The 12,974-nt window shown below is 31.2% G+C and overlaps 1 protein-coding gene across 1 annotated transcript; it reads left to right on the top strand.

Annotated features, from left to right (window-relative positions):
• The first annotated feature begins 753 nt into the window (after positions 1-753).
• ndufaf7 (NADH:ubiquinone oxidoreductase complex assembly factor 7) lies at positions 754-12,974 on the top strand. Its single transcript, XM_059356500.1, is given in 11 exon segments — positions 754-1,115; positions 1,883-2,043; positions 2,264-2,344; positions 3,393-3,503; positions 4,565-4,829; positions 5,652-5,710; positions 5,992-6,105; positions 8,199-8,342; positions 10,808-10,903; positions 10,905-10,982; positions 12,439-12,974. Coding segments are annotated over 11 exon segments (1,395 nt in total). The 5' UTR covers positions 754-1,051; the 3' UTR covers positions 12,661-12,974.

Below are 12,974 nucleotides of genomic sequence, written 5' to 3'. Positions count from 1 at the left end.
GTGTTTTTCAAAATAAAGTAAACGCTACTGTAAGCTGAATTTTAAACATTTTTTAAAAGTATATTAATATGTTTTTATAAAAAATATTTTAGGGTTATAATAGTATTTAAGGACAATGTGAACTCTGTAAAGAGAAAGTAAATTATATGAATATGAATATGAAAAAAATATATGTAAATTATATGAATATGAATTTAAAAAATGATATAAAATGAGTGTAATTTAATGAGGATTTAATAAAATAAATAAATAAATAAATGCATAAATAATAAAGAAATACACTTTTCAAGTTTCAGAAGTTCAAGTTTTCTTTTTTAATTCAATATTATTTATGTATGGCATGGGTCTTTCTGTTATTCTACCCTTATTACAATGAGCATCACAAAAAAATACTATTTACACTTTAATGCACAATACTTATATACTCGACCCCAGTTGTTAAAATAATCTTAAAAAGTCTATTAAAAACCTATTCATTTTCTCATACATTATTTGTATGTACTGTACATAAATCTCTATTAATGTAGAGTACTTAGAGGACTTTTGGAGGAAAAGTAAATTGAAATGCAGTGAGTTAAATTAATAAATGAAATGTATTAATATTATTATTTTTTGCTGCTCTGGGTATTTCAACTTAAGGCTTTCGCATTTAAAAACTGATTTAAAAACAGTATTATTCATTTTTATTTAGTACAACAAACGTCAAAATAAAGGTGTTTTATTGTGAAAGGTCAGCCGGATGTGATTCGCTTCATTCCGGTTAGTTTAAAGGTCGTCTCTCTCTCTGTTAGCATTCTGCTCTTGCACAAGGACTTTTCCTGTTTTAAGCTTCTTTAAAGACAGACAGACACAAATAAACAAATATATTTTTTGATATTTTGTACCCGAAACTAAATCTTTATATCCGGCTGCTTCCGGTTAGCAGCTCTCCTGTCAACAGAGAGTTGGTCCACGTGGTTTAAAGTTTTATTTTCCTGTTGAATTATGACACCAGGTCAAATATTAATTATCATATGTTGTAAAACAGAGTCTTAGCTGTGTTTTGGTTCACATGACCAGCAGGATGAGGGTTTGGATGTTGATGAGCAGAGTCTTCAATCATCCATCAGCAGCAGGTGAGTTCATTGAACTGATCAATATTTATAATTAAACACGATTTTATTCAGATTAACGGACAGATATTTATTCATATTTGTTTTATTATTAGGCAACATAATTCTGCAAAACCTAAATGCCATATTATATTGTATTATATGTATGTTTTCTGGCATATTGGATAGGTTTTTTATAAGGTTTAATTTCACGTAAATTGCCTTGTTTTTTGTTCTGTTAAGTTCATCACCTATTATTATTGTTATTATTATTATTATTATTATTATTATTAATAATAATATTATTATTATTATTATTATTAATAATAATAAAAATAAAAAGTATCGAGTTATTATAAGTTTTGTTAACTAGATTTTTTTAGGAAGTAGACAGGAATATTACGTGAAAACTAGATATGTGTATAATTATACGTTTATTATATATATATATATATATGTATATATACACACACACACATAATACAAAATAAACGTCAATATGCATATATAAGTCAAGTGTTCAGTAGGTTAGCTGTATAAATAGTGAAAATAAATAAATACTAAATAAATAAATATAATTTTTTTGATTATGTACAGTATATACACACAGGGTTAATACTGAATTTTCCCGTCGGGGATAAATAAAGTCATTTTGAATTTTTTGAAGTAAAATTATTCAGAATGCACATTTCTTACACTAACCAAATGCAAATGTGTGTAAATTACTGGACATTTCATTGAAGACTTTTTTCCCTTAATAATAAAACATATATTTGTTGTGTGTGTTTCAGTGCGATGGCGATCAGCTCCGCTGCGACTCTTCTGCAGCTCTTCATCAGGAGAAGAAAAACCTCGACACTCCATGCTGAGACACCTCACCTCCAAAATAAAAGCCACAGGTCCAATAACAGTAGCCGAGTACATGAGGGAGGTGCTCACCAACCCAGTCACCGTGAGTTAAATATATATATTATATATATATATATATTCAGTCACTCTATAATCTAACTCAGCTGCACTGAAAATCAGATCGATCAGTCTTTTTTTTAAATGTTTGAGCCACATAATCCACCAGTTGTCCTTTATTCATATGAATGACGCTTTAATTTCCTGTTTTAAGATGATTTTTTCTTCATTGTTTGTCATTCAGACTGATTGATTTTGTTTTCCAGGGTTATTATGTGAGGAACAACATGTTGGGACCTGACGGAGATTTCATCACGTCACCAGAAATCAGTCAGATTTTTGGAGAGGTGAGACTGAAAAAATTCCACCTTGAAAGGAAAAAATTGTTATTTTATTACAGGATTTAATTTCACATTAACTATTTATTTTACATTATTTATCCACTCATCACATCTCACCTATAAAGCAACTTCATCACTAAAATATATATATATATATATATATATATATATATATATATATATATAAATAATTAATTCAATAAATACAATTTTATTAAATTGTATTTATATAAATTCAAATTTATATAAATGAATAAAAAAGTTATAAAATGTTAGAATCAATATTTACAACATGACAACAGTTTTTTTTATATCACAGAACCAGATCAATTATCTTAATTTTATTGTATTTTGAATTTTTCTCTTGTTTATATCCTTTGTATTTACTGTATAACACTGTCACGTTTTAAATGTACCTTTTTGGCTTTTAAACAGGTTTAAAAAGTGAAGTCAAGTTTAAATAAAATTTATGTCACATTTGCTTGATCGGTAATAAAAACAAACACCCAGAGTCAAACAAAATTAAGTTAAGTTATGTTTCAAACCCTGGACTATAGTTGTGTAAGAAAAAATACACTTTAATTAAACATAATTTAATTATTTGTTTTAAATGATTTTTTTTGGGACATGAGTTACATGAGGGGGTCCCTGTTGTATTCTCTAATTTGAGATATTTTTTTTCTTTTTATTGTATTTTATTATTATTATTATTGAATAAGCTTTTGATATGTTTTTTATGCAGACATCTTATAATAGAAGATGTTATATTATTCATATAAAATAAAAGCATTTGCAATGTTTACTTTAGTTCAGTATTTGTGTAGTTTACCACCCAGTGTCAAACAAAATTAAGAAAAGTTAATTAAACATCACATTCTTGCAGACTGACTCATAAAGAGGATCCTTTAAAAAAAACACAAAAAATTATATAAATCTTTATGTTTTTAGCAGGAAAGCTAAAAAAGAAAAAGCACATTTGTTAATAGTGAGATAAAACATGTAACAGCAGCTCTTTGTGCTGTTTTTAAGCATTTAAACATGTTTGTGTGTGCAGCTGGTGGGTGTGTGGATCCTCAGTGAGTGGATGGGAGCCGGTCGACCCCAACAGCTGCAGCTGGTGGAGCTGGGACCTGGGAGAGGCTCTCTGGCCAGCGACGTCCTCAGAGTGAGAACTTTATTTAACCTCATATCATCAGATCAGTCTGAAAAGTTTAGAAATACATCAGAAGATTAAAGTGTTTCGTCCTCAATGTGAGAAGCGATTAACCCTCTGGGACGTTTTCAGCCATATTTGTCATTTATCACTTTTGTTTTGGTAATTATTTTGGCTGTGATACTGCAAATGGCATGATTTTTGGAAGAATAATTTTTTTTTTTTTTTTTTTTTTTTCTAATGGGTCAGAAAAAAATAATTTATTATCTGGAAAATAACAAACTTTTGTGGGGTTTTTTTCCCCATAAAAACATCAGTGACACCATGCAATCTAACTGGCATTTAAAGGGTTAAAATGCCAAAAATATTTAAACATTTGGTAGTTTTGAGCGGGACGGAAGTTGTTTAAGAAGTTTATGCAGAAAAAAGTAGAAAAAATATTAATTTGTTAAGTTTTTATAGCATTTGTTTGTAGGTGGACATGTGGTCTGAAAGGGTAGTAAATGTGTATTATTAGTGTATTATTATAGACCCATTAGAAAAATTTCAATTTCAATTTCAAAGAATATATCAAGAAAAAAAACCTTCTTCCAAAAATCAGGCCATTTGCAGCATCACAGCCAAAATTATTACCAAAACAAAAGTGATAAATGACAAATATGGCTGAAAACGTCCCGAGTGGGTGATTCTCATGAAGCCAGTCTAAGTTCTGTCTGTGAAGATTATAAGGACATACTTAATTAAACTAAATATATTTCACTTTTATATGAATGAACAATATAGCCATAATGAGGCACAATTCATTGTTTTGTGTTAAAATAATATTTTCTATATTTTTAAACATTTTTGATTCACAAATTCATTACTGTAAAGTTTTTAGCGTTGTTTTTTTTGGAAGTGGACATTTTCAGCCTGGAGTGTCTGAAAGGGGAGTAAACTAAAATGTGCCCAGAGGATTAAACATGTTAATGATTGAGTTTAAAGCTGCTGGTAGGTAGGTTTAGTTAGATGTTGGAGTGTGTTTCTGGTCTTTGTCCTCCTCAGGTTGTAATAACTGTATTCTGTGTGTCCAGGTGTTGGACCAGCTGAGGTCCGTTCTGGGCGGAGCCTCGGTGTCGCTCCACCTGGTGGAGGTGAGTCCAGCTCTGAGCCTCATCCAGGCCCAGACTCTGACAGGGAGCAGCAGCCAGGAGGAGACCAGGGAGGAGGAGACCAGCCAGGAGGAGAGCAGGGAGGAGGAGACCAGCCAGGAGGAGGAGGAGGGGGTCTACCGGCGTGGGGTAACTGCTGGAGGGCTGCCGGTGTCCTGGTACCACCGACTAGAGGACGTCCCCAAAGGTTCACACAGCAGAGACACACTGATGGTTTATAGTGTCTCTAGATGTTTGTTTCTTGTTTTTTATATAACAGACACAGTTAAAATCACTGCTCCTCCCCTCCTCCTGTTAGTGTTCTCTCCCTACTGCAAAACAGACAGACAGACAGACAGAAACCAGTCAGGCAGATGGAGCCAAAGATGGAGTTGGATAAAGAGAAAATAAATGTGGGAGAAGATAAATAAATTAAATAATGGAACATTTTTAGTGAAAAATAATTAAAAAGAAAAATATTGTAGAAAAACAATTGAGAAAATAACCATAATAATAATAATAATAATAATAATAATAATAATGAAAGCATTAATTACAAAGTAACTAAGAAAATAAATAAAAGTATTGACGGTATTAATTTAAGGAAAAATTTTTAAAAAAGAAGAAATTGATAGCAAATAATAGATAATATTTAAAGTGTAGAATTAAAGGAAATTAATTAATTTTGTGACACTTATTTCATATAAATGTTTGTGTTTTGACACAATATTAGATTTTGAAATCATGATTATTTTCAGAGAAAATTATTTTTAATAATAAATATTTTTATAATAATATTTAATAATAATAAAAACAATACAATTAATAATAATATATTAATAATATCTAATTATTATATTATAATAATAATTTTACTTTTGTCTAACAATAAAAATAATGATGATAGCAAGAATAATGATACAGTAATAAAGAAAATAAATTACAATTAAAATAATGATGTTATATTATTTTTATTTAGTCAATTGCCGACTTTGGTTTTATATCTTATTTCTTTTTTCTTCTCTTTCAGGTTTCAGCATCTTTCTCGCTCACGAGTTCTTTGACGCTCTGCCGATCCATAAATTTCAGGTGAATTTTAAAGCTACTATGTGAAGAAATCCTAATGTGATTTCAGCATTTTTTATAAATATTTATATAAATATGTGTTGTAGTGTCCTTCAGCGCCACAGTGTCATTACACTAAACGGCCACCAGGTGGAGCCAGAGAGAAACAAAGTCAGATCGTCTCCTGTTGGATCCTGCAGCTCTCTGCTACTGAACAAACCTCTCAGTTAGTTTCATGTTTAACTTTTTAACTTTATATTAACTGTGTGTGTGTGTGTGTGTGTGTGTGTGTGTGTGTGGTGTAGAGGACTCCTAAAGGCTGGAGGGAGGTGATGGTGGACATCCACCCCAACAAACAGGACCAGCTGAGGTTCGTCCTGCTGCCGTCTCCCACTCTGGCCTCGTCCACGCTCATACAGGTAAACTACCTGCAGGATAAACAATAAATTACATTATTAATGTCAGCGTGGAGGAGAAGTCCTTAAAAAAGCTCACAGAAATAAGGATAATTAACAATTTAAAGATGCTCATAAAAAACAAGTTTTAAGACTTTTTAAAGCAGGATGTGATGATATTTGCACATTTAGACAATATATTAACAAAAAAAACAAAAAGTAAACATAAAAAATTAAATAAAAAATTTTAAAAATAGCAAAAAAATAGTTGAATGACACCCAGGGGGACAAACAATCAAACTAAATAAATCAAATCAAATAAAAATGTAAAAAAAATCCAATAGAAAAACAACAGAAAATGCACAAAAACTACAAAAATTAAAAAATAAAATGTACTAAATAAGGAGATCATACTCCAAGCAGAGCATGAGAATGTATTATTAATCTATAGATTATAGAAAAATAAGAAATAAAGTTATAAAACCTTATTATAGAAGTTATTAACTGTTCCTTTAATAAGACAACAGGATTTTTTTTAATGAGCGGAGAAATTATCCATATGAGAAGATAACAGAGGTAATTTTTAAGTAATATTTACTCTTTTTTAATTTATATTTTTTTAATAATATTTACTCTTTTTATTTGTATTTTTTCTATAATATTTACTCTTTTTTATTTATTTTTTTAATAATATTTACTCTTTTTTATTTATCATTTTTAATCATATTTACTCTTTTTTATTTATAACTTAAATAACATTTACTTTTTTTATTTATAATTTTTAAATAATATTTACTCTTTTATTTATAATTTTTTAATTATATGTACCCTTTTTTAATTTATATATTTTTAATATTTACTCATTTTTATTTATATTTTTTTTAATATTATTTACTCTTTTTTCATTTATTATTTTTTTAATATTTACTCTTTTAATTTATTTTAAATAATAATTACTCTTTTTTATTTATATTTTTCAAATAATTTTTACTCTTTTAATTATAATTTTTTAAATAATATTCACTCTTTTTTAAATATTTCAACATTTGTTCCTGATTATAGAAGTTATTAACTGTCCCTTTAATAAGACGTTTTTAACGAGCGTAGAAATGATCCGGATGAGATGTTTTACGAGGTTTAACTCTGGTCAGATCAGAAGATAATTTAAACTTCAGAGTAAAGATGAAGAAGTCTTTAATCCTTGAAACTCTCCAGATAAACTGCTGCAGACTTGTTTTATAGCTTCCATCTGCGTTTTACTGCCACATTAAAGCTTCTATACGTCTCTCTGCCTCGCTGCTCACACTCTGAACCTGCTGCCAGACATGACATCATCATCCTCATCATCTTCATCATCATCATCATCATCTTCAGTCTGTGTGGAGGAAGATCCTGCTCTTAAATCACAGAGTTCAGACTTCATCCCATTAAACCACCAAACTTTAGAAAGTCCTCATTAAATTCATCCTTGATTTAAAATGTAAACAATCAGCTGTTCTAGCTGGTTTTTTAGGTCATTTCAGCCTCATTACTTAAGTTAAAAATAGATTTTTTTTAAGTTTATTTTGTATTATATGAGAATAGTGATATGTTTACCTGTCAGGAAAAAAAAAATAAAAAAAATTTCAAAGCAAGAAACTACAAACTAACATGTGAAACGACTTCAGGGACACAGTCAATAATTGTAAAAAATAAAATAAAAAATAATTTAAAAAAATAATACGTGAATAAAAATACACACATTTTCTTGATACATGTCCTGTTAAATAATTAAATAATATTTTGAGTATTTTTTATAATTAAATGGCTGATGGGGACATGACAGAATTTTGCATATGTACCATAAAACAATTAAAAAATATATTTAAAGTGCAAAAAAGTTTATGTGATAAAGATGACCTATAGATAATCTATCATTTAAGACATTTGTAATTAATTTCAGAGGGAAAATTTGTATTTTTTACTGCACATTTATCAGTTAGTTTGCAGATTCAGATTACTAATTACTAAAAAAAGAAATGTGTGTGTGTAGGAGGAGGAGCGGCGTCCCCATGTGGAGGTGTGTGTATATATATTTATATATATATATATTTATATGTGTGTGTGTGTGTGTGTAGGAGGAGGAGCGGCGGCCCCACGTGGAGGTGTGTGCTGAAGGAGGTGTGCTGGTGCAGCTCCTCTCCAGGAGGATCCAGGAGGACGGCGGCGCGGCGCTGATCGCCGACTACGGACACGACGGGACGAAGACGGACACGTTCAGAGTGAGACGCTTTAACACTCGCTGGTCACTTTATTAGGAACACCTACGCAGCATTATAACATCCAGCCATAACACATCTAGATTCACTCTACTCATAATGTTCAGTTATTGGTGGATTTTATGTTTTTTATTGAGGTCAAAGTTAGATAATATGTTATTATTATTATTAGTTTCTGATGTTTCTCCTTATTATTATTTTACAAACATGAATATAAACAGTCATGTTATAATGATTAGACAGATTTGTTTTCTTCAGTTTCAGTTTAATTTAAGAGCCGACAGATTTTAAATGTTTTACTTGATAAAAAACCAAAATCATTATCAATAAAACTATTGACTCCTCCTCTTCCTCCTCCTCCCGCTCCTCCTCCTCCTTCCCCTCCTCTTCCTCTTCCTGCTCCTCCTCACCTTCTCCTCTTCCTCTCCTCCTCCCCCTCCTCTTCCTCCTCATCTCTTCCTCCTCTTCTTCCTCCCTCTCCCCCTCCTCCTCATCTCTTCCTCTCCTCCTCCTCTTCCTCCTCTTCTTCCTCCCTCTCCCCGCTCCTCCGCTCCTCTCTCTCTCCTCCTCTCTCCTCCTCCCCCTCCCTCCTCCTCCTCTCCTCTTCCTCCTCCTCCCTCCTCCTCTCCTCTTCCTCTCCTCCTCCGTCTCCTCCTCCTCCTCCTCCACACTTCTCCTCTTCCTCTCCTCCTCCTCTCCTCCTCCTCCTCCACCACCTTCTCCTCTTCCTCTCCTCCTCCTCTCCTCCTCCACCACCTTCTCCTCTTCCTCTCCTCCCCCTCCTCTTCCTCCTCATCTCTTCCTCCTCCTCCTCCTCTTCCTCCCTCTCCCCCTCCTCCTCCTCCTTCCCCTCTCTTCTTCCTCCTTCTCCTCTTCCTCCTCCTCCCCTCCTCTTCCTCCTCATCTCTTCCTCCTCCTCCTCCTCTTCTTCCTCCTCTCTCCCCTCCTCTTCCTCCTCCTCCTCCTGCTCTAAATTAAAACTCTTATCAGTTACTTTTGTTGTTATTATTATATTTGTCTAAACTAATGTCCCTTTAGTTGAACCAGACATTAAAAAGAACAATAATTAAAGAAACCAGGAGGTCTGATATTATTTTCCATGCCTGAATCTAATATAACTGATTCCAGGACTTGATGGCTGTCTGAGAGGATAATAAATATATAACTATATTTAATATTTGTGGATGTTTGGGACATGTGTCCGTCTGTCTTCAGCTGAAGGAAACAGATGTAGGAAGCAGAGAAGGAGAGGAAACAGGATCTGCCTCCTGACTCCTCCTCCTATAATCACTTTCATCATTAGTTTAATTATTTTAACACATTCTGTCTGTTTCCTCTGGATGAGGACAAAAAGATTAAAGACGAGGTCATTTTCTACCAAAAACAAGTCAAATTATCCTGTAAATTAGTATTTTCTGCAGATTTATTGATGATGAAATACACATATTTTTAATATTATTTCAGAAGAGGATAATTCATCAATAACAGATATGGTGGCTGATATAGTAAACATTTTTTAGCTGGAATAAAAATAAACCTTTTTTATGTAGATTGTGCAAAGATTTGCTCTGCAAATGTACCCAGAGAGCTACTTTATCAGACATAAAACTTAATTAAATAATAATAATAGTAATATTATTATTAGTAGTAGTAGTATTATACAAACACTGTATTACATTGTTTGTATAATAATAATAATAATAATAATAATAATTATTATTATTATTATAATGATAATACTAAAGTAATATTATTATTATTATTATACAAACAATGTAATAAAATAATAATAATAATAACAATATTACTTTATTATTATTATTATTATTATAATACAAACACTGTATTACATTGTTTATATAATAATAATAAAGTATTATTATTATTATTATTATTATATTACATTGTTTGTATAATAATAATAATAATAATAATAATATTAATAATTATAATGATAATACTAAAGTAATATTATTATTATTATACAAACAATGTAATAAAATAATAATAATAACAATATTACTTTATTATTATTATTATTATAATAATACAAACACTGTATTACATTGTTTGTATATAATAATAATAATAAAGTAATATTATTATTATTATTATACAATCAATGTATTTCATTGTCAGCCAATTCTATAAATGACAACTGAGAAAATAATAAAAATTAATAAAATAGTTAAAATAAACATAATTACTGTTCAGTTTGACTATTTCTATTTAAAATTAAAATTAAAAAAATTAATAGCAGCATTTCTAAATCACATTTCTGCATTTATATTCTGTAAAAAAAAACAACTATAAACCTAAACATATACAGCGATATGTACTTAAATAAGAAAGTAAACCAGTTTTTCTTCCAGTCTGGTTACTATGTGAACGTTTCTCCTCTCTGATTATCTATCTATCTGATGCTGATTATTATAATAGATGCTGAACTCTTTGTTTTGACCCTCCAGGGGTTCAAAGGTCACCGTCTGCATGACGTGCTGACCTCTCCGGGCGCCGCTGACCTCACCGCCGACGTGGACTTCAGCTTCCTGCGGCGGATGGCCGGAGGGGGGCGTGGCCTGTCTGGGACCTGTCACTCAAAGGCTTTTCCTCAGAAACATGGGCATCGACTCCAGGATGCAGGTCAGAGAGTCAGCTGCTTTATTATCACTGATTACATTTTAGAAGATATTAGGATCATGATTATTATATCATTACTTTATTGAAGAATATATATTTTTACAATTATAACTTTGCTTTTTAAAAGAAGTGTGCTATTGTTAATCTTCTCTTTTTTATCACATATTTTTATTTTTTTAACTGTTAATTAGTTGTAGTTTTTAAAAAGATATTTTTTACTTATTTATTTGTACTTAGATATAAATTAGATATTTAATAACTAATGACATAGGTTCGTACAAAGTCTTACAAAAGTCGTACAAAAAATTGCTTAATTTTTCCTAGAATTTAAAAAAAGCTTCTTAAAAATATGAGTAATGGAGTGAAATATACTCCTTAAAATGCCTAATTTTCTGGAAAAAAAAAAAAAATTCATTCATTTATTTATGAAAATCTACAACATATTTGGTTTAGATTCCTTGAAGTCCATTGAAAGTTCTTGAATTTAACTCTTAAAATGCTGTACATATTTCCTATTCAATTAAATGTTTTAATTATTTTTAATTCCATTTCAATCTTTATTTTAATTATTGTTTATTTTTAATTAATGTTATTTAAGATAAGATAAAACATTTGTGATAGGAAGCAATTAAATTTATTATTAAATCATTGTACAACTGTAGTGAGATATTTGATACAAAATATACATTTCAGTGGAGAAAATTATTTACTGTCTTTTATTTATCTTATTATGTTTATCTGTTTGATTTATAACATCATTTTAGATTCATGCGCTTATTTATTTATTTATTGCTTATTGTTTTTTATACAGCACTTTGGAGACGTTTTTGTTGTTTAAATGTGCTGTAAAAACAAAGTGGATAGGATTGGAATAGCCTCAAACAAATCTGTAACATCTTGTTATTAATGGAATCACATGTATTAACCCTTTATCAGGCAAAGAACTATATTTGGTAACTTCAGGTAATATTTCGAGAAAAAAGTTGCAAATTTACTAGATTAAAGTGGCAAATCTACGAGAAAAAAAGTCGCAGATTTAAGAGATATAAAGTGGCAAATCTGCACAAAAAAAGTCTCAGATTTACGAGAAAAAAGTGGAAAAAAGCAACTTTTTTCTCCCAGATTCACCACTTTAACCCTTAATAGGACACTCATTGAAAATACTTGCAAATTCCAAATTTCAGGCTATTGGAGGATATTACATACAGCCAAAATTTGTTTAAAAAAAACATACGAAAATAATATTTTGAGGAAAAAGTTTACAAGATTAAAGTGGCAAATCTGCAACTTTTTTGGTGCAGATTTGCCACTTTGATCTAGTAAATTTGCAACTTTTTTCTCAAAATATCACCTGAAGTTACCAAATATAGTTCTTTGCCTGATAAAGGGTTAAATAAATGTATTTAACGAGTATTTTCTGCTGATTTGAGGGAAGATAAAGGTGTTCTACCTCCTGCAGGTCCTGCTGAGGAGCTGCAGCTCGGCCTCCACCAGGCAGCAGCTGATCAGCAGCTACGACATGTTGATGAGTCCGTCTCAGATGGGAGAACGTTTCCTCTTCTTCTGCCTCCTGCAGCGCAGCCGCATCGCCACGCCCGCCGCACCGCGCGGCCTCACGCTGGAGAAGAAGAGCCCGGCGCCACTTCCTGTAGCCGGGTTCACTGAGCTCACCTTCTCATGAGACAAACTCACCTTCTCATGAGACAAACTCACCTTCTCATGAGACAAACTCACCTTCTCATGAGACAAACTCACCTTCTCATGAGACAAACTCACCTTCTCATGAGACAAACTCACCTTCTCATGAGACAAATTCACCTTCTCATGAGACAAACTCACCTTCTCATGAGACCATGAAACTCTGAGTGGAGACGTTTAGAGCTGAGACAGACGATTTATGAAGATATGATCATGGGACAGGACATAAAAAACAACAAACCACGGAGTATTCAGACAGAAAGATGATTGTATATCTGTAACATTTACATCCAAAGA

Source organism: Centropristis striata, chromosome 18 (genome assembly GCF_030273125.1).
Source record: "Centropristis striata isolate RG_2023a ecotype Rhode Island chromosome 18, C.striata_1.0, whole genome shotgun sequence".
Taxonomy (NCBI): Eukaryota; Metazoa; Chordata; class Actinopteri; order Perciformes; family Serranidae; genus Centropristis; species Centropristis striata.
The sequence above is the reverse complement of the archived record's forward strand: the minus strand, read 5'-3'. Positions and strand labels throughout refer to the sequence as shown.